Below are 27,725 nucleotides of genomic sequence, written 5' to 3' on the forward strand. Positions count from 1 at the left end.
GTGCCCCACTCCCCAAGGAATGAGGCGTTAGGGTAAGATGGGTGCATAGGCAGCAGCATGCACCGCCCCCTTGCAGTTTTGCCCACCAAGGACCAAGACATCCAATGCGGGTGGCTCATGGGATGTACAGCTTGTTTGTGCGCACCCGGAGGGACAGGATTTTGCTCTTAAATCTTAGGGCTGGGTGTAGACCCGTCTGATTGGCAGGTCCCACTGGGTTCTTTGAAATATGTGGTGAGAGTGATGTGGCTTGTCTTTCCAAGGCAATGACTCTAGCTGTATTTTCAGTCCATCTTATGAGGCATGCATGCGACCGCCTTCTAGTGATCACAGTAGCACATGATGCACCCGGAGGCACAGTTTGTAACCTGCCAGTCGTCCTTTGCTCAAAACAGAGCAGCTCAGTAGGGCAACTGAGTAGCTGTATAGACACATCTGTTGGGGTTGTGTTTGTGTGTCTGATATTTGATACTGAAACTGGACAAACTGCAGGGTAACTACACTGCTCCTTAGCACAGAACAGCTTTCCAGTGAGGCCAGACACGCTCCCTCTCTGCTTGTGCTCGGCATACCACACATATCATAGACTGTCTTGAAGAGCACACAGCTGAAATAGTCACTGCTGCTAAAGCAGTAACTTGCTATGCAGTGTGGGCCAAATCCTGCACTTGGTTTTGCTCATGATCAGAGTTTGTCATTGATCCGGGGTATTGAATAATATTTGTCTTTTAAAGGGAAGCTTTGAAGTGCGTACATATCAATTTACATCCATTAGAAGAGAGGGGTTTAAAAACCCCCTGACAAGCTGCACCTTGTGAGCGCATTGTCAGATCTGGTTTTGTGCCAAAGGGAGTTATAAAACCAGCCCAGCTTGTTAGGATTTGCAGCTGTTCCAAACATGGCCAAATGGTACAGAAATCGAATGGTCCAATTTTAGAAAAGCCCTGATGTGGGCAAGCCCATTATAGGAATTTTGCATTCTGAAGGGCTTCAGGGTTTGAGCCAATAGCTTTAGTTCCCTCATTGCACATTATAATGAATGATAGTCCTGGGGGTAAAAGTAAGCTTTAAAAAAGACATCCCAGGAAGAGTTACAGCCTCCATAATGCCTCTCCACCCATGCATTGTTACTTATAGGCTACGTCTAGACTGGCATGATTTTGCGGAAACACTTTTAACAGAAAAGTTTTTCCGTTAAAAGTATTTCCGCAAAAGAGCGTCTAGATTGGCAAGGATGCTTTTGCGCAAATAGATTTTCATTGGAACCACACAATTTAGCAACCAGTCCTGACTTTTGCAATGTTTACTTATATGGCCCTGTACAGTATGGGTGCATCTAGACTGGCAGTGGCTCTTGCTGAATTTGATCAACTTTCGTTAACCGGGCTAAAGCAAGATGCACAAGTGAGAAGCCTACTATAGCTCAGCGATTGGGGTTGTTGTTTTTTTCACCTGGGATGAAGGAGAGCTTGGTTTTAATTCCGCCTTCTGCTTGGGGTAGAGCAGGCCTTTGAAGAGAGTACATCCCTCAAGTTGTCCTGTTGAAACTGTTCTCTGTTAGTTAATGGGGCCAAAAAGAAATGGTACTACCCTGCTGTAGCTTAGAGGTTAGTGGTCTGTGCTGGGATGCTGAAGACTCTGGATCTGTTCCCTTTTGAAGAGGGGATGGCTTCCATCTTTTCTGTTGCTGCTACTTTAATTAACTATGAATGGGGCTAAAGGAAGGGCTACTACCCAGCAGCCTGCTGTAGCTCAGAGGTTAGTTATCTGTGCTGGGATGCTGAAGACCCTGGATCTGTTCCCTTTCGAACAGAGAGTGGCTTCTACCTTTCCTGTTGCTGCTACTTCAATTAACTATGAATGGGGCCAAAGGAAGGGCTATTATCCAGCAGCCTGCTGTAGCTCAGTGGTTAGTGGTCTGTGCTGGGATGCTGAAGACCCTGGATCTATTCCCCTCTACTAGCCCTCTTATGAGGGAGTGGCTCCTACCTTTCCTGTTGCTGCTACTTTAATTAATTAACTGTGAATAGGGCCAAACAGAGCCTACCTACAGAGATGCCCTCTGTGGTGTAATGGGTTGGGTGCTCCCCTGAGATGCTGGGGACCCTGGTTCAATCCCTGTTATGGGGAAGTGCTTTACAGCAGGTGGCTGCTACGGGGGGCCATTTTATTAAAATATTCATTGGGCTGTTTAATAAAACAGGTCTCTCTTTTGCCCCCTGCTGCCAGGCTACCGCCTAGGTGGTAGGAGACCCCAGGTCCAACCCCCCCTCTGCAGGGGGGTTGGACCAAGGCTCTCCTACCTCCCAGGGGTCCTCCCTCCTCCCTCCTCCCACTTCTATCCACCCACCCCACCCCCAACCTGGCCCCCTAGCCACCACCCCTCCCCCCTCCCCCCTCCCAGGCCCACCCCCCACCCACTCCAACCTTGCCCCCATCCACCACTTACCTGTGAAGTGAGCGATCTCTGTTCAGAGCCCCTTCCATTTCAGAAAGACAATGGCCTCCTGTGAATGGGGACCTAAACAGGAACCTCCCACTTCCCCCTGGGAGGCAGGACAGCCTTCTCCAAATCCTTCTTAACTGGGCAGAGGAAGGATTCGAACCAGAGCCGCTCACCTCCGACGGCAAGCAGCCCGACCGCTGGGCTATAGAGTGACCATAGCCCAGGAGCTCACCCCGTTCACAGTTAAGTCACAGGGCACGGCATCAAGAGGAAAACACCACAGGCTTCAAAGCCAATGACCTGCTCAAGTAGGTGGGAGGGGGACTCGAACCAAGCACTCCAACACCCTAGGGGAGGGCCCTGACCACTAGGCCATACAGGGCTGCTTAGGACTAAGCCTTGCATTGGACCATTTAATAGTAGTTAAAATAGAACAACTCGCAACAAGAAAGCACTTTGCTGCACTAAACCTTTCACCTGCCACCCTGCTAGCTTGAACCAGGTTCTTCAGCATGCAAAGCTCACACACAACCTACCAGCCTACACAGGGCTGCTTGCAAGTTAGCTTTGCTTTGGACCATTTACCAGTTCATGAAGTGGCACCCACTTCAAAAGGAAAGGATGAGTGCCTGCCTTTCAAGGCCTCCCGCCCACTTCCAAGCCCCCGCCCCCCGGCAGAAAGAAACACTGAATTTGGGAACCTCAGCCTCTAGGAAAGCGCACAATTCCCCTGTGCCACAGAGGGCTGCTCCCATTTGTGCCTTGCATTGGCCCAATTTAGCATTAAAGGGGAACAATGTGAACACAACCAATCGAGGGTGGGAGGAAAAACCTCACAGCCTAGCCGTTAGGATGGCCATGTGAGTGGTAGGTGGGTGCGATTTGAAACCCTTTTCATCAGGCAGCAGGGGGTTGAATCGGGCTCTTTCCCAACCTCAGCGAGGATCCAAACCACTGGACAAGGGTCAGGCAGTCTGTGAGCTGGGTAATAAGTAATTAAAGTGGAACAGATTCACCAGCCAAGGAAGAGCAGTCAACAGCAGAATAGCCCTTAGTTCTGGGATTAGTGTTCTCATTTGACAGACAGCAGATACCTACTCATCTTCCTTCTGATAGAATGGATGGGTGTGTGTGTGAGGGGATCAAACCAACATCTACTATAGCCCACTGGGCTATGAGGGAGACCTTGTTCTCCTCTCAGGACACTCCTCTGGAAACCCCTGGAAACCCCTGTGGCAGACCCCTGTTCCCAATCCCCTCTGGGCCTCGGGCAGAGGCAGGAAACCCCCTCAAGCTATCCTCTAGCCTGGGTGAGCACCTCAACCCATAGCAAGGGAGGCTGTCTCCACCCCTCTCACTTGTGTGGAGTTAAGCAGCCACTAAGCCTGCCTGCTCGATTGAGTCCTGCAGGGAAGATGGGCAGGGTAGCGCCTGGTTTGAGAATTGGCCTGGGACTCAGGCAGCTGGTGCTCAGAGTCCAGCAGCAGGGTGGCTGTGTCTAGACTGGCCACTTGAATTTCCGCAAAAGCACTGACGATCTCATGTAAGATTGTCAGTGCTTTTGCGGAAATACAATGCTGCTCCCGTTCGGGCAAAAGTCTTTTTCCGAAAAACATTTGCGCAAAAGGGCAGTGTAGACAGCAGAGATTTGATTTCCGCAAAAAAGCCCTGATCGCGAAAATGGCGATCGGGGCTTTTTTGTGGAAAAGCGAGTCTAGATTGGCACGGACACTTTTCCGCAAAAAGTGCTTTTGCGGAAAAGCGTCCTGCCAACCTAGACGTGCTTTTCCGAAAATGCTTTTAACGGAAAACTTTTCCGTTAAAAGCATTTCCGGAAAATCATGCCAGTGTAGACGTAGCCATTGTGTGTTCAGCAACAGAAACACCTGCCCTGAGGGAACTCACATGCCAACCCAATTGAGGTACCACTAGACCCGGGTGGCAGCCCAGCAGGGTTCTGCGGATCACAGCGGTGGCTAAGCCTGGGACTTAGGCACAGAACCAGTCCACAGAAGGTGGGAGTAGCCTGTCTGCCCTGTGGACTGAGCTTGCCCTTGACTGGATCCCACAACTGCTGGGTTGTGTGTCTGTGGCAGGCACTGAGCCCACACTGTTCACTCTGTCGCTCTGCATTGTGTGCCTGCTGCCTCTGTGCTCTCTGCACCTCCAACCAAAATGCTGCTGGAGTTCCCAGCTCAGGGGAGAATCTATTCCCCACTCCCCCCCAACCATACCGAGACCACTGGGTCTCCATCGTGTACACCTGTTCTCAAGCCAGTCTAGCTCTCTGTTTGCATCTGACTTTTGCTAGAAGGGAGCTGTGACTCCAAATTTGCACCAGCAACAGCACCCAAGGCCTGCCGCTAGCCTAGTTCGCCCTTACACAGAAATGCAGGCTTTGTGCGTCTCTGACACCTGTTGGGGCTTGCTCACAGATCCAAAGTAAAAGTCTGCTACTGCTGGGCTTATTGGCCTTTTGGGCCAGGCTGTTTTCCTGTTTCACTGGGGAGTTGATCACGAACCCCTCTGATGCTGCATCCCTTCCTCACTCAGAAACTCCAGGGCAGTCCCTGGCGTAAGCCTAGAGTGAAAACAGGTGTGTGTGTGTGTGTGTGAGGGGCGGGTTCACAGCTTCCACCTGCTCCCAATCACTGACACTTGGTATTTAATCCCCACCTCCTCAGCCGCCCAGTCACTAAATAGCACAGTGGGGCAGTAGCCTTGAAAGGCCTAGCTGTTAATATAGTGCATAGAACCTGGTAGGTTCCCGTCTGAAACTATCCTAGACAGAAGCTTGCTAATCAAACCTTTTTGCCTCCTTCAGTAAAAGAGGGACAAGAGCAGCATGCCTAGAATCCCAGGTGAGTACCCAAACCCTAGACCATACAGGGCTTCTGGCAAATGCGTCTTCTTTTGGCCCATGGACTAGTTAGTGGAAGCAGCTCCTTTTTCAAAGCTGTTCTGAACAGGCAGAGAGAAGGGCTGAAGCAGGGTCTCCCCACTTGGCGGGCAGGCGCCTAACCACCAAGCAGTAGAGCATTTCTGAGCTTTTACTGGCCCAACTTGTAATTAAATGGAAAAGCTTAACAATGCTGCTTCTCTCCTCCATGGGGTGTGCAAAGGGGCTACTGCTGGAGCTCACCGCCAAGGCTGAGCTGGAGGCTGCTCTGTCAGCACCCGTCACAGCAGGTCAGAGCATGTCGGAGGCCGAGAGAACGGCTGTCCTGCTTCTGCCCCATGCCCTGAGCGTGGTACTGCCCATGCAAACCCTGAGAGGTGTGTGTCAGCCTCACAGAAGCTCCATCCCACAGAGGGACACCTGCATTTCATGGTGCTGCAGAATCTGTAACTCACCACAGCTAACAGCGTCCGCTCCGATGAGACTATTACTAGCTCCGGTGAGGCCTGCGCCTATAATGCTAAGGGGAGGAGCTGCAAGCCAAGGCTGAGCTGGCAGTTCTTGAAGTTTGGAGAGCCCAGGACCGATGTACCATAGGTTGGTGGGTTAGAAGGGAGGGGCACGGGGTGGGAAGCTCAGGCCAGGAATAGCAAGGAGGGGGAACAGGGGTTGTGTGTAAGGAGCGGGGACCATTGGCAGAGCTGGGGGTGTGGGTGGCTTGCTGAGGACTGGCCTGCCCTTCTCCCCCCATTGTCAGTGAGCTGCAGCCCTCCCTGTAGAGGAGGAGGCGAGTGACTTGAGCCTGGACACACTCAAGGTTCCCCGGTGCCTCCTGGGTTTTCAGCCCATCGTCTCACTCCTCTAGACCCCTATGACTGCCCATCTTTGGCTGCAGGAGAGCCCAGGGCCTGACCCAAGCCCATTCCAGGCAATGGGAAGCCTCTTATGCCTGGTCTACACTAGACCAGGCAGGTCAGCTTAAGGCACACAACTCCAGCTATGTATACTGTATAGCTGGATTGGGCTTGCTTTAAACCAAGCATTGGTGGCATCCGTGCCCATTAGCTTCCCTTACATCTGAGTACAGGACACCAGTAGAGCTGCCCTCAGCATTCAATTTATGGGCCTATATTAGACCCGCTAAATCAAATGCCAGAAGATTGAACTCTGGAGGGTGAATCTCCCAGTAAGTATAAATGTGCCCCAGTGCATCCAGGGTTTGGGACTGGCTCCATTTTGAGGAGGGAGGGCAATAGGAGGGAAACCACTTCCGTTTTTCAGGAAATGGTTTTCTTGTTTTCAAGCCAGTTTAAGATCAGAGACTCTCCTCCTTCCTCCCTTGCTACACAGGGCGAGAGATCATAGAACGCTAGAACTGGAAGGGACCTCGAGAGGTCATCAAGTCCAGTCCCCTGCCCTCGTGGCAGGACCAGTGTGGGAGGCTGTATGGAATCTAGCTGACAGGTTGTCATATTAGAAAATGGCAATGAATATGACCAGATAAGCCTTGTAAGGCAGGGATGGGCAACCTAGGCTAGTGAGCAGGTCGCACGAGCAGCCCTCCTTCCGCTCAGTGGGCCACAAGACAGTCTCCTGGAATAGGGCAGTTTGCTAACTGCGCTTGTGCACCTAGAATTTGGGGGGGGGGGGCTGATTTGGCTGCAGAGGGAGCGCATGGCTCATAGTCAACCTCCCTTTCCATGCCCTGACTCTGTGTGTCACTTTAGTAAAACCAGTAGGAAAAAACCAACGTGGCTGGAAACCAGGAGTCTCTGGCAAGTCTGCGTGTGGGGATCAGGAAACAAAATGTCTCATGGGCCACACGTGGCCTACCGGACACAGGTTGTGCACCACTTTTGTAAGGTACCAATGGAAAAGTTGTAATTTGCTAAGGACGATCCTATTCTGTGTCTCACCTTTGCATTGTGAGTGAGAAATATCACACACTGATACCACAAACTTGTGCTTTTCTGGGTGATTTCCTCCCATCCCCCAGACAGATTGTCATCAGCAGGATGTAGCCTGCTTAATTTCCTGTCAAGGACAATCAGGGTTACAGTGAATTCACTGAAAAGACAGGGGCTATGGCCATGAGTCAGCAGGACTTGAAGGGACATGCCTGTGGACAGGGGACACAAGGGCCTTCCAGTGCCCACGTACTGTGAGCTTGTTTGGGGCGGAGGCTGCACAAGCTATACCACAAAGGCTATAAAAAGGCAACTGCATCTTCTCCATTTTGTCCTCATTCTTGCTTTGCAACTCTGCCGTAATTCTTTACAAATGGAAGCTCTGAACAGAGGACTTAATGGACCCATCCAAACCTTGGATGCATTCCTGAGGGACTTGCAAGCCAGCAAACTCACCCTTACTGCTAAGAACCTTCTATATAGACTCAGAATTCTTAAGTATGTGGGATCAAGCTGACCATTTAACAACTCTTGTCTGTCTTTTCTTGTATAATCGTTTGAGTTAGATACTCAAGGCTGGGGTGACTGGTATTTTGGGTCCGCTCCAAAGTAGTGTCCCCTTTAGGGATCAAAAGAATATTTTTAAACAGTAAGTTTGAAACTAACTGCACTTTACTGGACCGATGTGCTGGCGGGAGCCAGAGACTGGGATGTAATAAGGCAGCAGAGATGACAGCCTCCATGGGCAAGGTGGGGAGGCCCAGGCTACACACTCCTAGAAGGGGCGGGGCCAAAGGCAGCCAGCTTTTAGTACTGCCTGGCGTGGGCAGTCCAGTGCTCCAGCGGAAACTTGAAGGGCCTTCTAAAGTTGTTTAGTTTACAAATAAAAAGAACTAAGGGCTTGTCCAGTGTAAATTAACAAGTGGATTATCTATTCCAGAGTAACTCCATGTGTGAGCGACAAGGAGTCCTATGGCACCTTATAGATTAACAGATGTATTGGAGCGTAAGCTTTTGTGGGCAAAGACCCACTTTGTCAGTTGCATGAGTGGATCCATGTGGATGATCTTACTCTGAACCAGTTTAATCCATTTCTAACATGGATTAAACTAATTAGGAGTAAGACACACTCTGGTATAGGTGCATCCATGGATGGTGTGTGTTGGGAGTAATTTTTCAGGACTAACTAATTCTCCATCTAGCGGAGTAACTATGAATGGAATGATTTTGGATTGAAGGGATGTCTCAGATGGTATTTCACAGGGATCTGTTCTGGGTACAGGGTGTTTAACATTGATAAATGACCTGGATGTAGGAGAAGAGAGCATGCTGATCAAATCTGCAGATGACAAAAAGCTAAGGGGGAATGGCAGTGCTTAGGAGGATGGAACTAAAATTCAGAGGGCTCTTTATAACTGAGCTATAAACAAAATGAAATTCAGTGACGACAAGTGTTGTGTGCTACCCCTGGGGAAGAAAAAACAAATATAGAATAGGAGGTAACTAGCTTTTCAACAGCACTGCTGATAAGGATCAGGGAGTTGTGGTGGATCACAACTTCAATATGAGTCTGATGTGCTGCTCTGGATAAAACAACACAATTTTAGATCACGTCTTCGCTTGCCATACTAGAGATCAATCTTCTGGAGTTTGATTTAGCAGTCTAGTTAAGACCTGCTAAATCAAATGCTGAGGGTGGCCCCAGTCAGCAGCAGTACTCCTAGCAGTTGTGAGGAGTAAGGGAAGCTGACAGGAGAAGACAGTGCCAGCGTTAGCGTAGGGTACGTCTAAACTACATGGCTCCGTCGATGGAGCCATGTAGATCTGTTTATTTGGCAAAGGGAAATGAAGCCGCGATTTAAATAATCACGGCTTCATTTAAATTTAAATGGCTGCTGCGCTGAGCCGACAAACAGCTGATCAGCTGTTTGTCGGCTCAGCGTGCTAATCTGGACGCTCCCCTGTCGAAATCAAAGCCTTTTATCGACATCCCCCGTAAACCTCATCCTACAAGGCATAAGGGGGATGTCGATAAAAGGCTTTCATTTCGACAGGGGAGCGTCCAGACTAACGCGCTGAGCCGACAAACAGCTGATTAGCTGTTTGTCGGCTCAGCGCAGCAGCCATGTAAATTTAAATGAAGCTGTGATTATTTAAATCGCGGCTTAATTTCCCTTTGCCTATCTGTCTAATCTACATGCCTCCATCGACGGAGGCATGTAGTCTAGACACACCCTTAAGGTGAGCCAACTCCATCTATGTATTTTACCTCTACCTGACCTTCCAGGTCTATTGTAGACCTGGCCTTAGGTTGCATTTCAGGCTCCAGGGAAGTCAACCCATCCTCTCTTCATAAGCATTAAAGCCCTTCTAAAAGTTGTTTTGAGTTTACAAATAAAAAGAACTAAGGGCTTGACTTGATATTTTAGCAGGCAAGTCCTGGGAGTTGGCAACACCCCTCTGCTCAGCCTTCGTTAGGTCTCAGCTGAAGTTCTGTGTCCAATTTTGGCCACCACTGTGGATGTAGAGAAATGGAAAAGGATGCAGTAGCAAGTGACAGATGATCAAAGGGACAATGCCAGATGCATGAGCAAAGGCTGAGGGAACTTTCTTTTGGAAGAGAGAGAAAGGGGGACACATGACAGTGGTCTTCAGATATCTGAAAGCCTGACACACAAGATGCAGCAAAGTTGTTCTTTTGACGGAGGGCAGGGCAAGAGGCAGTCACTTCACATTACAGCATAAGTGGATTTAGATTAAATCTCAGGAAGTGTCCTCCATCTAAACTGCAGCAGGACAAGGGAACAGACTCCCTCAGGAGGTTGTGGAAGCTTCTTCGCTGGAGATTTTCAAAAGGAGGCTAGAGAGCCATCTGTCTCAGATGGTTTAGACCTCAAATCCTGCCTCTTAGGTCACCCGTATGGTCCCTTCTAACTCTGGTTCAAGGATTCTATGGGTACCTCTACCATTAGGAACTACAGAAAGATGTGTTCCAGGCTGAGAAATGCTAAGGGACAGCTTTGGAGTCTTAGAGCTTCACTTGTCCTGCACAGGTAGTTCTGTTCCTTTTAAAACAAGATGTCATTCTATAGAAGTTGGCATACAGGGCAGGAGGAATTTTAAAGCTCTAGGTCTGTACTCTAGGGCAGAGTTTTCCTAGCATGTGCACATAGCATATAACAGTATATGCCTGCAAAAATTCCAGAAGAACCTACCTCCTTCAGGTGTTGTGAACTCCTTAATTTCACTCCGAGGCCCATCTCCTCTTCCATTGACTACAACCATCTCCAGTTTGTAGTTGCTGTAAGGAAACAGCCGGGACACTATGCCCCGTGGTCGATCTCCAACAAAACCCACAGACTGCCTTTTTTTGGAGACCCACAGGTTCTTCAGCAAACTACTTTCTCTCCAGAAATAGGCCTTCAAGAAATACGTATGGCAAGTGAAGCTTTTCCCATTCAGGCACGATTGGTTTTCATTAATAAAGCACAACAATTCTTTGCTTCTTAAAGCGCTTTAGAAATATTAATTAAGCTTCATAAGTGCCCGAGAAGTAGGTCAGTATTATTATTCCCATTTTACAGATGCAAAACTGAAATCCAGTCAAGCTAAATGATTTGCCCAAGGTCACAGTCAGCTTGGAGCTCAGGATAGAACCTAACAGTTCTGGCTTTCCACCTTCAGAGCTCTAGGCAGAGAGCATTACCTCTCCAGATGACTTAGTTTTAACTATAAAGAAAAGAAGAGGCTTAAGTTTGTCCAGCCACAACTTCATCTGAACTTGAAAAGATGCTGTAACATATCTAAACAGATTTGAGACTGAAAATAGATACACAATGGTATACAAGAGAGTCACGGGAATGAAGGCAGAATCCAAAGGATTTTCTATGAAAAGTGGATTCTTGGATTTGAGAAGCATGACCATGTACAGAATGTTACCAACCTGTATTCTTGATAAATTGTCAAAAGTTCTATCCCACTTTTGATTAAGTCAAGACTTTTGCTGCTTGTGATCAGGGAATCCAACTGGCACACGCGAGAATTATTAGCAGTGCATACATTTGATACAAAAAACAGCATGTTTATCTTTGTACTTTAGTTTTCAATTAGTATGGTTTGTTTTAAATCTTGTTTGCATCAAATCCAGATAGCATATATTAAAACAGATGGTGTGTACATTAGGGATGACACAAAAATCAGTGATTTGTATTGGAGGGTTCCTTTCTCCTCCTCCCTGCCTCCCCCCACAAAACTATGTAGGCTGCATAATGATGAGAGGTTGTAAATTAACCATGCTAGAGAGACAGGTGTTGTCTTGTTGTTTAGGTATAATTCAAGCAGCAGCAATCCTCAATCCTGCTTAGCAGGTACCACCTTTATGGGTGGAGAAAAGTAATGCTGTTTCCATAGCCATTAGTCAAACATGCAGGCCCCCCAAACAGAGAATATCTCCTGGAGATAAGAACAACGATTCTAATCAGTAGCACACATTAGGCTGTGTGTGTTTGCATTTGCAGAACTAAGTCTCATTCCAGTCCTGCAGTCATTTAAATCTTTTGAGTTCTGTCATTGAAGTTCAATGGGAGCAGCATCTGACCCTAAATCAGTCCCTACAAATATGATCTCAGTAGCTCTTGTTACCCAGGCTAATGTTTGTTTAATGCCTGGAAATTTCTCTAGCCTTCAATAATCAGATATTCTTCCAGAGTGGCTAGGTGTGATCACTAGTGTGCCCACATAATGAGGACACCCAAAGTTTAGACCCAGCTGACTGTTTTGTGTCATCCCCACTGCATCCTGGTCACATCACCAGGTCACTGTTTGTGAGCAAGGTTAGCTGTATTAATAGGCAGTGTCCAAACAATTTGGTTTTGCTCACTCTGTATTCCTTAAGTTGTCCCTGGATGGTATCCGGGTATACTCGGTTCCATTGGAGACCAACTGCTGTGCTGTTTATAACTTTCAGCCTAATATCAGTGGGGGCAGCCTTGGGATCTAAGCATTCAGGAATATAAAGCAAAGTGTAGATTAGGCACTTTTAAAAATCCCCCCAGTCATCTTCTCCCCGTCTCTTCTGACATTTGGGTGTTCCAGTGTTTGCCTTCTGCGATGCCAGCTAGGCCATTTTGGGGCATTTTGCTTTGCATTCCACAGGCATCCTGGAGTAAATATCAGATTCACAAACACCCCTGCTGCCATCTTGTGGCATTCAGGAGCAGTTCTGTCTAGGTGTTAGTATTTGCAGGAAGACTGGCGCTCGCTTGTGCAGTTATCTCAACATAAAGTCACAATCCTGTCACACTAAAGGATTTTTGCAGCTGATGCCACATAATACAAGTGCAGGCAAATTCTAGAGTTCTTGGATAAACTACTTAAGTTGCTCCAGGGATGAATTGGTGTCTCACTGCCATGCAGTAAATATACACACATCACAAAACCAGGAAATCAAAATCCAGAATGTATTATTTATCTCCCTAACACCTTTCATCTGAAGATCTCAAAGTATCCTCCTGCCCTAGCAGGGAGCTGTGAATGAAGTATTACATATTCCAGGCACAGCGGTGAAAATCCACTCCAGCTCCCTGCCCCTCTCCCCACAAAGTTAATGGCAGAGCTGGGAATTCAGTCCAAGAATCTCTAGTCAGACGCTTCTACTCTAATCATCAGACAACACAGCCAACTTTCTAAGCCGTGTACTTTAAAACATGTCTATGATGTGCTAGTATCTGTCCATTTGCCAGGTACGAGGAATTATTTCCTCACTACACAAGGTCTTGCTAATCTTAGGCATCTTAGATTATGAAAAGGTCAATTGTTTATGTTCAACCCTGATGAAACACTAGGGCTGCGTCTAGATTGGTATGATTTTCCGGAAATGCTTTTAACGGAAAAGTTTTCTGTTAAAAGCATTTTCGGAACAGAGCGTCTAGATTGGCACGGACGCTTTTGCGGAAAAGCGTCCGTGCCAATCTAGACGCGCTTTTCCGCAAAAAAGCCCCGATCGCCATTTTCACGATCAGGGTTTTTTTGTGGAAAACAAATCTGAGCTGTCTACAATGGCCCTTTTGCGCAAAAGGGACGTTTGCCTGAATGGGAGCAGCATAGTATTTCCGCAAGAAGCACTGATTTCTTACAGTAGGAAGTCAGTGCTTTTGCGGAAATTCAAGCGGCCAGTGTAGACAGCTGGCAAGTTTTTCTGGAAAAGCGGCTGATTTTCCGGAAAAACTGGCTAGCCTAGACACAGCCAAGGAGCCAGATTCCCAGCTGGTGTGACTTGGCATGGCTTCACTGAAGCCAGTGGAGTTACTCAGATTTGCACCTCAGCTGAGGAGTTGATCAAAGTGTGCACAAGGGATATTAAAATGGTTTAGCCATTTTAACTTCGGTCCTGCCATTCGGCCCACCATCCCATCCAGGGCTGCTCTAGATCGTCCAGTTAACCAGTAAGCATTGCAAATTATGACCCAGGGGCTGGATCCAACCCGTCTAACATTTCTGTCTGGACCACAGTACAGAGAGGCACTCAGGCAGGCTGCCTGCCTGCCATGGCCCTTTGCCACTGTGGGGAATGGTGTGGGGGCATGGCAGGCAGTTAGTCTGCCTGAGTGCCCCATGGCGCTGCAGGCTGGCAGCTGCCTGTGGTAAGCACTTCCTAGCCAGAGTCTGCACCTTGTACCCCGTCCCACAACTCCCTGCCCCATGTCAGAACCCCTTCCTGCACTCCCACTCCATCCCAAGCCCTGCACCCTTTCCACTGATATAGTTGAAATGTGCAGCCCATGGTGACTTCAATTTTATGCCATAGGCCCCCAGCACAATTGATTGCTCATGCCTGTGCTTGCTGCAGCCTCTGACAACACTGCTGAGCCGGAGGGAGCCTTGAGCCTGGGCTTGATCACATCTGCAGAGTTGCTGCTAGGACTGCTGCTGCCTATTTACCCGAGGGAGACCGAAGACATCCAGGAGGTGAGGTACCAAATAAAGGGGGTAGCAGGAAGTAGCCCATGGGTGCTAGACTGGTTCCCCTCTGAACTAGTGACAGAACATTCCTTCCACCGGAGTAGGGCCTAGACTCCCTCCTGTCAACCCCAAGGGTGGCAGCCTCCCTACCATAGCATAGGCCAAGAAGCTGGTACTTGTCTGCCAGAGCTAAGACTACTTGCTGCTCCACCTTGCCCGAGGGCCTACATCCATAGGCTGCTGGGTGTGCTGCCAGCCCCAAAGGGTCAGGCACTGCCCCAGATTGACCAATTCCCCGATACCAGGCAGTGACTCTGATGTGATGAGACTCAGACGGGGAGGAATGACCACTACCCCTCCACCCAACAGCAGAGCGACCCTTTGCTTACACACCCAATCATCTAGGTGTACGGAGGGTAAAAAATGGACAGAGCTTTGAGTTCACTGTAGCTTGAACAAGAACGTCGGATTTCTGCTAGAATAGGCCTTTGAAATTATTGTACCCACCCCACTGGAGTATTGGACACCCTGGCGAAGGGTTTCAAAAGTGATGCCTGATTGGATCTAAAAGTGGGAGGCTTAGAAAGGGTGGAACACACCTGTCCTCTGACAATCAGGTTCCTTCAAAGGTGTCAAGTGAGAGACCCCCCAATCCCTGGTTGCTGTTGAAAATCTCTGCTGAAAATTATTGAATACAAGCTAGATGCAGTTCCTTATGCCAAAGGTCAAACTAAAAAGGATTATCATGGTGATCTAGCCTTAATCTTAAGTGGTTATGTATTTAACATGCATGCCTTAGCAGATCACAAAAATCACCAGGACAGGGGAGCTGGGTGCAAACACAGAACACGTAACGTCTCTTTTCTCACGGCAGAAACAGCTCCGCAAAACAACCAGTTTATGGGGTGTGGAAAGGAGAACAAGGCAGTAAGAGATCCTCAGTTCACAGTAAAGCCCTCCCTGAACAGCAGAGGCCATTCCAACATGCAAGAGGCAAGTTTAGTTTGCCCGAAAGAAACAGCTGGTGAAAAACTTGTGCAAGAGGAATTCAGTTATGTGAAGCGTTAGACAAGATGCAGGACCAAGGACGGAGCAGCCCTTAAAGGCTAATGGGATTTTTTCCCTTATAGAAATATTTTTCACTAGACCACTTTGAACTAGGAGAGGAAATGGGAAATCTGTGAATGTTTAACATTTCCTTGAAAACGTCTAAAGCCACGTCTTCACTCTGGGGAAGAGCGACACTGCTGTGATCGATCTTCCGGAGTTCGATTTAGCAGATCTAGTAGATCCTCGAACTCAGAGGGTGCCGCTGTCAACAGCTGGTTCTCCTGCTCCTGTGAGAAGTAAGGGAAGCCGATGGGAGTATTTTCTCCCATTGGCCCCCCGCTGTGGGGACGGTGGGGAAACTTGAATCACAGTACATCAACTCCAGGTATGTAATTAATGTAGCTGGAGTTGCATATTTTAATTCAACCTTCCCCTTGAGTGCAGATATGAGCCCAGATAACTAAGGATTCCTAGGGTCTATCCAGGGGAGGGAGTGAAATGGTCCCTTGGAAGTTTGAATCTGTTGAAGACACCTCCCAACAGCCAGGAGTGACTGTAGCAGTAAGCTGTACAAAGTGCCTGGTCAGACATGCCGAGTTGGCACAGCTCTGACACCGATTGGCACTGCAGGGTGTCAGAGTCAAAAAGCCCGTGGAACAAAGTGGGTAGATATCAGTACAGACATTACCTAGCACAGAGCAGCTAGGTCAAACAAAACTCTTCTGCCCTCACCATTTAGTTACACACACAGGAGAATTGGATCTTTCTAGTGTGCCCACCCACCCAAGGAGGGATGCAACTCAACTGCGATGGCCCCTAAGGTTGTTGGGTATACCGAGCTAACTCTACAACGGCTGAGTTGTACAAAGTCTCTTGTTGCAGAATGGCCACACAACCCAACATCTGATTTGCTACTGTTAACATAGCCCCAGCTTCGTGCCTGGAGAACCTTTGAATAAACTCTGGCCACATTAGCCCACAAAGGTGTTGTCCACTAAGAATGTTCAGGCTAACACTGGGTTTTATGTCTTTCCTCCTAGGTCCAAAGGAGATGTTGCCACACTAAGTCACACAGAAAAACAAGCTGAAGGTAAAGAGAGAGACATGGAAGTGAAATTAAAATACTTTGAAGGTTAGCATCTTTAGAGAAGCAGCAATGAAGAAAGCTCAGAAGTCGTTTAGCCTGTTACATGTGGTAATTCACTAGGGGCATGTAAAGGGTCTAGTGTTCATACTTTTGTTTCATGTGTTTTTTATAACTATCTCAGAGTCTCTTATGAAGCTAAAGAACGTGCGGTTAGCTGAAATACTTTCTTCAAGACAACCTCTCACTTTAGTGTAGTTCTAACAACATGTAACAGGTGCATTTGGGAGCCTGCAGAATCCAAATGCACAGTTCCCATGATGGTATTTAAAGGGAGAGAAATACCTTAAGGAAGTGGAAGCTGGCAACTGTGCAGCATCAAAGTACTGTAGTAATGTTTGTTAGTGTGGGAGGAAGGCGATAATCTCTGCTGTCTGGCTATTCTTTTTGCCCATAATCACCAACTTCAAGAGGCATAGCTCTGGCCTGTAGGGTTTGGGGTATTTTCCACCGTCACTTGAGCAGTAATACCCCACATTTCCTGTTCCATGATTGTGTCCAGTTAGGGGCAGATGGCCCTTGTATTCTAGATGATCCTATTTCCAGAGACTGTGGGTCTCCTTTTCAGATATACCAAGTTCTTTGCGTCAAGAACAAGGATTTCAACTCACAGCTCCCACTCATGTGGTGCAGTAGAGATGGAACTAAAATGTGTCTTTTAAAAATAAACCCGACAGCAGACTGTTACAGTTCAGAGCCCTTGTCTGTTGCAGGCATTGAAACCCGCAGCCCAGAAGAAAGGAGTAGGAGATACATCACTATGGTTACTGGTGTGTTTTTAAATATTAGCTCAAGCCATAGCACAGCAATTCAATCCAGGATTTCATGCAAGATGACCCCCTTAATTAATTTGCACTAGGCTCAGAGCAGAGGAAGGAGTTACCTGCAGCTCAGGCAGACACCCGTACTAGCTGTAAAAACCTAGTGAGGCTGGCTAAAAAGAGATGAGCTGGCCCCACAAACCCCCTCAGAACTCTGGGTCATGCAATCACCCATGTAAGTTCAACACTGCTGTTCCCAGCTCTACTTTTCACCCAATGGCTAAAGAACCTTGGACTTCGGTATGAATAACCAGAACTCTGCCCTCCCTGCCTCACTCCCAGAAGGGAGATAATTCCAGTTGGCACAAAGGGAGGTTCAGCCTTTTGGCTTGGAGCCGCACAGGGATTTTGGTGACTGAGCTAGGGATGGAACCTGAGGAGTCTTCTCCTCTCTGGAGTCACCTGGAACTGGATTCCTGAGCCACAGAAAGCATGGCTGTAAAGGTGTCCCCCTGAGCTGCAGTGCTGCTCTTCCATCTCCAGTGGGCGTGGAAAGCTTGGCTAACTTTTACTTAATAGCCTCGGCTAGGAAAATACTCACAATCTTCCCCTGAAAAGCCGATGACAACGTCCGGCTCTGGAGCTCTCCCGAAGTTGTTCTCTGCCTGCACTTTGATTTCATAGGGCACGTAGATGGGTGTATTCCAGACAACGTGCCTTGTGGTTCTCACCGTCACGTTGCTCCAGCTCTCCCGCGTATCCCTTTGCCTCCACTTCACTATGTACCTGAGGTCGGGCCCGTAAGCTTGGGTGGCATTCAGCGGCTTAGTGGGCAAAAAGAGAACTTATTACATTCACGTCTATGGCACAATATAGGCATGAATAAAAAGCTGCGCTATATCCCTCTTCCTACCAATGACTTGGGCTTCATTTCTTATGGCAGCTATGTAGATCCCAGGCAGGATGTATGGCTGTATTAGGAATAAACATCTGTCATTTGAAAATGTCTATATAATTATCCTAATTTGAGGCTTCCTTCAAGTAGCAAGTCTCAGAATATTGCTTTATGTACCCTGGAAAATGTGTTCGTTAAGCGTGTACATGGACACTTGAAGGGGAAACATTAGATAAACACTGCTTCCAATTATTATTTAGACAAGAGGGGGGCAGCTCCCTCAAGATCAGGTGTAATCTACATTTTTCTTTTGCTTCCACTCCTACGAACAGAACTTGGAGCCAAAGCTTCTGTTTCTTCTGAGCTGACTGATTCAAGCTCATCTCTAAGGTCAGATCTCCACTTACTGGCAGATGGATGCTCTCGTAATCAATCTTCCAGGGTTCGATTTAGCAAGTCTAATAAACGCTAGCTAAATCGAATGCTAAGGGTACCCCGGTCGGCACTGCTACTCCTTGCTGTCACGAGGAGTAAGGGAAGTTGACAGGAGCATTTCTCCCATCGATCGCCTGCCATGGAGATGTCACCAAGCTCGGCTTAAGGTACATCAACTCCAGCTACGTTATTTATGTAGCTGGAGTTGCGTACCTTAAGTGGAACTTCCCCCTCCACAGCGTAGACCTGGCCCAAGTTACAGCATGATCCTGCTTCTGTAGGGACTATAACAGAGTTTAAAGAGAAGCTAGATAATTTCATGGAGGTTAGGTCCATAAAAGGCTATTAGCCAGGGGATAGAAATGGTGTCCCTGGCCTCTGTTTGTCAGAGGCTGGAGAGGGATGGCAGGAGACAAATCGCTTGGTCACTGTCTTCGGTCCACCCCCTCTGGGGCACCTGGTGCTGGCCACTGTCGGCAGACAGGCTACTGGGCTAGATGGACCTTTGGTCTGACCCAGTACGGCTGTTCTTATGTTCTGTAACCCTAACCTTAGATTCAGATCTTCTAATTAGCAAGCACTGCAGAGTGTGTCTTTCGGGGTGCTATCAAAAAATAAACACTATACAAACTTGCATGGGACTTGATTGTTCTGGCAGTTTGCATGGGACTTGATTTTTCTGGCAGCTATCTAGAGTCTAAGGGGGAGACAATGAGGAGTGATTTAAATGTGCTCACCTTAAAAGGGCCAGTGCTCTGAGAATAATCTTAGCATTCCTGTGAGACTTTCCTCAGTCTAATGGTTAATAGCCCTTGGTGGTTAAGGGGAAAGAATAAGCAGGATCAACCTTGACTCAAGAGCAGCCAGAAGCTGAAGGTTTTATTGAAGGCCCTTGAAAGAAAATAATCTAGAGCTAAAGGATTCTGCAAACCCCAGCACCCTCAGCTGCTGGGGAGTCAAAAAATTGCACTCACTGTCCAAGTGATCTCCATGTTGTTTTTTTGAGTCCCGGCTCCTTGAACACCTGTAGGGTTGATTTCTGGACCTGAAATCCACATCAAAACCTTTCCTTACAATGTTGAAAAATGACACAGGCAGTGAAAAGCCATGCACGGTGCAAATCTGGACACTTGTTAATAAACGATTGGGAAAATTGGACCACTGACTAGTGTGGTGTGGGTTGGGTTTGTGTGTTTTGTTTTCAGAGTGCTTGGCTCCCATTCAGGATAATGCAAGGTGGAAAGCTGCAGGTTTCTCAGCACTTTTCAAAGTCAGGCCACAGATTTTGGTTATTTTCAACTATCTAGGCTTATACCTTTTAGTGGGTGTCTTTTGTGGGAAGTGCTATTGTTCAGTTTTACGTTAAGCAATGATCAGTGATCCACAAGCCAATGGATGCCCTTCTGTAATCTGAAAGGAGCAGAGCAGGCAGCTAATAGCAGGCAGCTAATAGCAGGCAGCTAATAGCAGGCAGCTATTAGAGGGGATACATACTTTTATGGGCACTTCAAGTTTGCTTCACTAAACGACTTAGGGTACGTCTACACTGCATGGCTATTCCAAAATAAGCTATTCCAGAATAGTTATTCCGAAATAGCTTATTTTGAAATAGCACGTCTACATTAGGGAAGCCTGCCTCAGACTGATTTTGAGGCTTCCCTGCAGTGTAGACATGCTATCTCGACATAGAGCTGTAGGAGGCACTAGGGAGGAATAACTTAGCCCCCACCAGGGCCATTCTATTTGAAATAGCAGCAGTGGAGCATCTACACACCCCTTATTTCGAAAGAGCGATTTCGGAATAGGCGTTATTCTTCATAGAATGAGGTTTACAGATTTCGGAATAAGTCGTCTGTTGTTTCTAAATTATTTTGAAATAACGGAATGGCTGTGTAGACGCTCGCATTGTTATTTTGAAATAAAGCTAGTTATCTCAAAATAACGGTGCAGTGTAGACGCATAATCACCTCGTGACACAAATATCATCTTGCTGTGTATTTCCCTGCAGCATTGACCGCACACGTGGGGAGGTGCAACAGCGCATCTCATACCCAACTGTTCTGGGATCTCTGCCAATACCTGGGAATAGCAGAGTGAGTTAGCAGTTTGGGTCTTTTACCATTGATCCTAGGGGGTCTTACCACACTGCCACTGAGAGCCTGCCTTCTCAGTCTGAGCTCAGCAGGCTAGCTCATGCTGCAGTGTCCACACGGCGTATTTTTAAGCATGCTTTGAGTGGAGGTAGTGTGTCTGTATCTACCTCAGCAGGGGCAGACACTGCCCGCTGCAGTGTAGACATACCCCTTGGATCAAATTGTTAAAGAAGCTTCTAAGTCTCCTTGTAAGGGGCGGAAGGATTTTCCTTCTTTCCGTAGCATCATGGACAACTTGCTTTATTTTGAGGGTCTCCCTTGATGCAGGTTGCACCAGAAAATTATATACCTTGACTCTCTCAATTGGAATTTTGCCTCTGTGCACGGGACTTAACCAAATAAATCAAGATTCATCCTTAACCATCAGCACATGGACCAGGTTCTGCTCTGTCACATCTCTGGACTAACTCCACTGAGGTAGGTGGAGTGATTGTTGGCTTTATGGAAACATGGGCTTGTAATAAAACTCTAACCAACTCTCACCTGTCACATCAAATCAGATGGTAGCCCAAACCCATGTGGCAAACACAGCCCCGTGCCTGAGAGCAGAGCCAGCACGGTGAGCTAAATGGAACTAGACCAAAAGTACTTACGTGCCCCAATGGTATGGTACCGTTCAGATGGCAGGCTGGGAAGGCTACTCCCCACGTCATTCACGGCGATCACTCGGAACTGGTAGTTGACATAGGGCGAGAGGCGCAAAACAGCCGAGTTCACGCTCCCTGGGTAACTGGAATGGTTGTGCCATGTCCCAGGCAGGAACTTGTCCTCTTCAAACTGAACAATATAATCTAGAGGGGGAGAGAGACAGGGGAGGTTAGATTAGTGGTGGAGTTCCCCTCAACTCATTGCATTTCCCACCCTGCAGGAAGAGAGTTGCTGTATCAAAGACAACAACAGTCTGATGAACTCAGCCTGGTCTGGTGGGGGGTTAGGGAGAGCGCACCAACCTGTGATTGGGCTGTTGTTGTCATCACCAGGTATCCACGTCAAGCGCACGCTCCTTTCGGCCAGGTCTGTCAGCTCCAGGTCGCGAGGCCGCTCTGGTCGTTCTGTTGACAAAGTGACAGCTCCTCTGACAATCCCAGACTCTCTGCATTGGGAGCCCAAACCCCACTGAAAGTCAATGGAAACTAAAGGCCTACTGTCTTGGGTGTCTTGTGGAGTCCCAGCCGAAATGAAGAGCAGCTGTGAGAAAGCCACTGATGGCTGTTTGGGGAGCTGCTGCATGTGACAGGAGTTGTTCCCACCCCCTTCTTAGAGGACAAGTGTATTTTCTTAATCTGAACAAACATGGCATCCTTGTGCTGCCCTTCAGTAGAATCCCTTGTGGGAAGGCAGGTGGCTTTTTCAGGGTAGGTGGGTGGAGCTAGCGGTACCCCGCAATGAAGTGGATGCAGATTTTAAAAATATGATATTAAAATGTAAGAAAAGCTGTGTGCAAATAGAACAAAGGCAAAACACACTGGCTGCGTCTAGACTGGCAGCTGTTTTGCGGAAAAACTTGCCAGCTGTCTACACTGGCTGCTTGAATTTCCGCAAGAACACTGACTTCCTACTGTCTGAAATCAGTGCTTCTTGTGGAAATGCTATGCTGCTCCCGTTCGGGCTAAAGCCCTCTTGTGCAAATGCTTTTTGCGCGGTATTGTTTTGCGCAAAAAAGCCCCGATGGCGAAAATGGCGATCGGGGCTTTCTTGGGCAAAACTGCATCTAGATTGGCATGGACGCTTTTCCACAAAAAGTGCTTTTGCGGAAAAGCGTCCGTGCCAATCTAGACTCTCTCTTCTGCAAATGCTTTTAACGGAAAACTTTTCCGTTAAAAGCATTTGCGGAAAATCATGCCAGTCTAGACGTAACCACTGGGTTTTATACTATTGGGAAGATGGACTGACAAAAAGACAAGGAAACCAAACTACGTTGGTTCTGGTAGACCAAAGTCACATCACAAGACTTGATACTGCTGGGGCACCTTCCTTTGAGAGAGAGAGAATCATTAAAGCAGAAAGGCCACGCAAGTAATTAACAATTTTCATGACCATTTTACTGAGGCAGTGACTTGGCCACAGTTGCAACAGATCAGTGGCAGAGCCACATTTCCTGCCACATCCACATTGCTAGTAGTGAGTGAAACTATCCATGTGCAATACCGTACTGTACCTTGACACCGAATCAAACAATTATTACAAACAAGCCTTCTGCTCATGGCTATTTGCGATGACGCTCAGAAACATACCATGCCAGGCTTTGGAGAATCAGGTTCTGGCTTTCCAGCCCCTCCAGACCTACATTTCCAGTTGCCGTTATTGCAAAAGGCCAAACAGACACACCAAAAAGCATACAAATAAAAGCAGGGTCGGAGTGAACCAAACTGAACGGATTAGTGGTGATTACCTTTGGGTAAGGCTGTCATACGATTAGTTGGAGTAGACTGGATAACTGCAAGGTAAGACAGTGGCTGTTAACAGAGTTAGTTTAGTGATTAAACTTGGCTCAAAGGGACATGGAGTAAAAAAAAATATTGCAGAGGCACCAGGATTTTCCTTCCAGTGTAGGACCCAGTGAGCATCAGTACTTCTAGCCTGCCCAGCTCGAGACCCCAGGGGCTCCTAGACCCTCTGTAATCCAGCTTGTGCTGTCTTCACACGGGAGAAGCAAACGAGTTAATTAGCTTACAGTCAATTATCTGTTAAAAAACAGAAGTCAAATGTAGCTGAGTGAGCAGGGATGCAGGATCCTTGTAACATGCTGAGTGTGGTAGGGCACCATGGGCCTGAGCCAGCAACATGTTCACCATCGATTTCAACAGTTTGAGGCTCTCCAGGAGGTTTCTCGCAGGTGAGGACTAAGAGTTCAAAGTTTGGGACTAGGTCTAATGGCCAAGTTCCAGTCTTTAAACCCTATTTCCCTTGTAGTTTAAATCCATTCCTCCTCCTGATTCATTACCTCTTCCAGTTGGAGCAAAGCCTGTAGGAATAGGCAGGAGCCGTCTGAGGCCGGCTGCGGCAACTGGTGCCCCAGGCGGAATGTGCGATCAGCGCCCCCGCCTGCAGGGCTGTCAATGGCCGTGATGTCATCATCGGGCGCCCCGGGCGGCGGTGCCCTAGGCGGCCTATAGCCATGGGCCGCCCCTGGGAATAGGGTGTTTCCTATCTCCCCCACTCTCTAACTAAGGGGCCAAATTTCCAAAGGACATGAATAGCCTGAATTGCCGTTGACTTCAGCTATAACTGGTGGTGCCTAGCTGTGTGAGGGGGGCAACCTATGCTAGTGAATGGGCCGCATCAGTGGCCTCCATCTCAGTGGGCCAGAAGAGTGTCATGATGGATCCCAAGATGTTCTCTTGGGATAGGGCAGTTTTGCTAACGGTGCTGGCATACCTAGAATTTGCAGGGGGTGCAATTTGACTGAATCGTAGCAGCACTTTGATTGGCTACAGAGGGAGCGCACGGCTCTCATGGGCAATGCTGGGTACAATTAGCACGTATCTCACGTTGCATGCCCCGGACGTGTCGCTATAGTAATATCGGTAGGGGAAAAAACTACATGGAGGGAAACCAGGTGAATCTGGCAACCCTGTGTACGGGCAACAGTAAATAAAATGTTTCATGGTCCGTAGGTAGAACCCCAACGGCCGCAGGTTGCCCAGCACTGGCCTTGCTTCTCTGAGTTTCAGATCTCCTGTTTGAACATTTTGGCTCTATAAACATTTCTTGCCACTCCTGCTCCTTTCTACTTGGACTCTGGATTGGATTTTCACTGGCTTATTTCTCCTTATGGGTTCTCTCTCCACTCCTTTATTTTCAGTATTTGCTGAATGGGAAGGTTCATTGCAAATGCAAACTTCAGAGGACTCGCACTCAATCACAATGTTAGAGGAGGTTTGAAATCAGACAGCATGCGTTCACCCAGCCCGATTAAGCGAGCAGTGTAGAAACTGTCTGTTTTCACTACGCTAATTTGCTTAAGAAGCTCACAGAAAACCACCCCCTGAGAGTACATTAGCCATGCTTGGCTGAGAACTTAACACTCAAAATCAGTCTCCACTAATAAACCAAAGCCTTTAGTTCCACTGCTTTGTTCTCTTTGAGAATCCAATCTTGGGGGTTAGCAGTAAACTCAAGTGGAAGAATGGTTACCTAGCACCTTGAGGTATGCTTTAGCGGAGTCCTTGTCCAGCTCAGTACTGGCCACGCATGTATAATCTCCTTGATCTTTTTCAGCCACACCATAGATGATCAGACCGTCGTCTTCCTTCTTCATCCTGGAAAGGGTACGATGGATAACAAAAACACAGAGCGGGGAATCAGAGTACTGGTGCTGAAGGATTTGATCCTAACCTGTGTGAAGAGTCCCACTGGATTCCATAGGACTATTTGCATGAGTAAGTCCAGCTGGGTTTGACTCATGTTTTAAATTCTTCAGGGCTGGGATCTACTTTTCGTTCCATTTATTGGCTTTGGTATGTTTCGGCAGATTATGCACCTGCCCGTCTAGCGAGGTAGTCATACCGAACTCAGTCCCATGGTATCAGAAGCGCTAAAGTGCCCAGGCCCGCCAATGTGGGGGCAAGGCAGGGCAATAATTTAAAAGGGGCTGAGGTTCCCAGGTTACTACTGTGGCAGTGGTGATGGCCAAAGCCCCAGGCTGTGCGTTTCCAGCAATGCTGAAGAGCTAGCCTGGGAAGGCTTGCCCCAGTCCTGCCCCTCCTGCCGAGGCCCCACCCCTCCTGGGGGTGCAGAGATGGGCCCCTCCCACCCTGCCCAGCAGCCTGGCAAGTCTGTCTGCTGCTCCACTAGTGCTCTACAGCTAACTATACTAAGCAGAATAAGTAATCATAGCAGGGTATGAGATGGAATCAAATTCTTCTCTCTAACCAAGCAACAGTTTGAGTCCCCTGATTAAAAAAGCTCATTTCCTTTTCTCCAGATGGGAGACAGATAGGGAGAGGGGAGCTGCAATGGTACCAGCACAGTAGATCAAAGCAGACAAGTATTAACTCGGAAACAGTCTGCAGTTATTAAGCCAAGAGGTTTTAATGAGAGTCTTAAAAAAAATGATTTCATTCTTTTTGACATACTCTCTATAAAATATGAGTCCTGAGAGGCAAGGCTTCTGTAACTGGCAAAGCAACTCCAAACTGCTTGTCAGTCTCCAATGGAAGGTGCGAACACTGCAGAATAGCAGCACCACACAATGTTGAAGTACAGCAGAGATGGGGAGCCTCCGGCCCACGGGCTGGATCTGGCTCCAGCACACGTCTTGCTCAGGCTCCTGCCGCTTCTGCAGCGGGGCAAGCTGGTGCTCCAGCCACGTGGGGGAGTGCCAAGGATCAGGCCCCTTCCTACATAGCTGGAGCACCAGCACCGGCTCCCTGCTGCTGGTAGGGTTGCCACGTGCCCTGTAAAAAACCTCACAAAACACTGGATATGTAAAATGTCCAGTATTCTCTGTTTTGCTCAGACAGAAGGCCACTTGGGACAATCTTCCCCTGCTGCTTTTTTTTTTTTTTTTTTGCTCAACCAATTTTTTTCCCGCCATGTTCAGTATTTTTTGTGAAACTATCTGGCGACCCTAGCTGCTGGGGGATGGAGGAACTCCCAAGCCTGGCTGGCTGGATCAAGGCAAGTGGATGGTTGCATCCGGCCCAAAGGCTTTACCCAGCAGTGGGGAGGAAGTGGCTCTGTGAGCTGCCGTTTGCCCTCCCTCTGGGCTGGGGGCACGGCAGCGAAGGAAAGCTCTGTCCCTGCACTGCCTTGCAGGCTCCACCCCCGTCGCACCCGCAGGCCAGGAATCACTGTCTATAGGAGCCATCTACGGCCTCCGGAGCTGGCCAGAAGGCACCAGTGATCTCTGTAAGTTATGCATTTGTGCGGCTGCTCAGAAGAGATTAAAATGCTTCCCGGCTGATTAGCAGAGCGGCCACAGCTAGGTTTCTGGTTTTTGCTGTGGAGCGCAGTCACACATGCCTCGGTGCACATAACAAAATGAATGGAAAAAGATTAGAGGAAACATTGGTAGGCACCTCAATCTCCTTCCCTCTTCCACACTTGCACCCTTAGTCCCTTCCTACACCTCTGCTCCTGCCCCGACTTTTCACACCTCCAGCCCCCTCCTGAACCCTGCCTCCCACATAGACTTCCGATCCCCAGCCTGCTCCTGCACCCTGCCACCTGCCCACACCCCACACTCTCAGCCTGCTCGCCAGCAGCCCCCTCCTACACACTGAATCCCTCATTTGGGGCCCCACCTCCGAGCCTGAGGGGGCACAAAAATCCACTAGCCCCAAGCTCCCAGCAGAGAGTTAATTCAGCTCTGGGAGGAAGCCCTGAGCCTTGGCACCCACCCCCATGAGGCTGGAGTGTGAGGGGAACCATGGGGGGCCACGTCTGGGAGGTGTGCGCTTTTTTCTTTTGTTTCTCACTTGTGTGGCCCCTGACTCATTTTTCCATGGGCCAGTAGCCCCTGACCCAAAAAGATCCCCTACCCCTGAATGACAGTGACACTGGTTATTTTATGTGTATTATCCCCCCTCCCGGTTGAATGTGGGAAACGCTGTCTAGGCTGTGAAACCAGACGCACCGTGATCCACATTGGCACAAGCTCAAGAAAGACAGACCGAAGAGTAGCACTGCCTGGGGAGACAGAAATCTCACGTCACTACGGACCGAAGATCACGTGGCGGTGCACCTACCTGTTCCCAATGTACAGAGGAGTGTTATCTTTCAGCCAGCTGACTGTGAGCTTCAATGTAGAGTCATGTTTTATTTGGCAATCTAGCCGAGCCATGGAGCCCCGCTTTACAATCAGATCTTTTGGCCCGTTCACGATCCTAGTTGGGTCTGCAAAGAATCACAAGAAGTCACTTGTAGGCATAGAACTGTAGGGTCTCTATTTGGCACCCAAACCGAAGACGGCAAGTCGAGGCAAATGTGAATGTTGCTGCAAGCCATGCAGGTGAGCAACCTCGGTTGTCTCTGACACATACAAGTACTTGCTTATAAGCTGGGTAATTTAGTATCACTTCACCTGTCTTCCTCAGCAATGCTTCCCACCTTTAATGCACACTGAAATGAT

At 48.2% G+C, this 27,725-nt stretch overlaps 1 protein-coding gene and 1 long non-coding RNA gene across 26 annotated transcripts in view; one reads left to right on the forward strand and one right to left on the reverse strand.

The window, feature by feature from the left end:
- Window positions 1–27,725, reverse strand: part of NFASC (neurofascin) — a 209,342-nt gene that overhangs the window by 53,398 nt on the left and 128,219 nt on the right. For 15 of the 24 annotated variants that reach the window (XM_089773610.1, XM_089773616.1, XM_089773606.1 and 12 more), the window contains 9 exons: window positions 27,343–27,490; window positions 24,788–24,912; window positions 23,043–23,087; window positions 21,601–21,702; window positions 21,244–21,441; window positions 19,472–19,542; window positions 17,769–17,991; window positions 12,132–12,247; window positions 10,468–10,672 (listed from right to left, as the gene is read on the reverse strand). In XM_089773610.1, the coding sequence (XP_089629736.1) occupies window positions 10,468–10,672; window positions 12,132–12,247; window positions 17,769–17,991; window positions 19,472–19,542; window positions 21,244–21,441; window positions 21,601–21,702; window positions 23,043–23,087; window positions 24,788–24,912; window positions 27,343–27,490 (1,233 nt within the window). The remainder of the gene's footprint in view (window positions 1–10,467; window positions 10,673–12,131; window positions 12,248–17,768; window positions 17,992–19,471; window positions 19,543–21,243; window positions 21,442–21,600; window positions 21,703–23,042; window positions 23,088–24,787; window positions 24,913–27,342; window positions 27,491–27,725) is intronic. The other 9 variants (XM_089773619.1, XM_089773614.1, XM_089773621.1 and 6 more) reach the window with 3 other exon arrangements.
- Window positions 5,170–27,345, forward strand: LOC149521396 (uncharacterized). 2 transcript variants are annotated; one of them, XR_016347938.1, is made up of 6 exons: window positions 5,170–5,307; window positions 14,058–14,218; window positions 16,303–16,352; window positions 24,872–25,032; window positions 26,411–26,503; window positions 27,212–27,345. It is a non-coding gene; the product is annotated as an uncharacterized LOC149521396 (long non-coding RNA). The 2 variants fall into 2 exon arrangements; XR_016347937.1 differs by having other exon boundaries at window positions 26,411–27,345.

The sequence above is a fragment of the Pelodiscus sinensis genome, chromosome 27, assembly GCF_052426305.1.
Source record: "Pelodiscus sinensis isolate ZL-2025 chromosome 27, ASM5242630v1, whole genome shotgun sequence".
NCBI classification, from domain to species: domain Eukaryota; kingdom Metazoa; phylum Chordata; order Testudines; family Trionychidae; genus Pelodiscus; species Pelodiscus sinensis.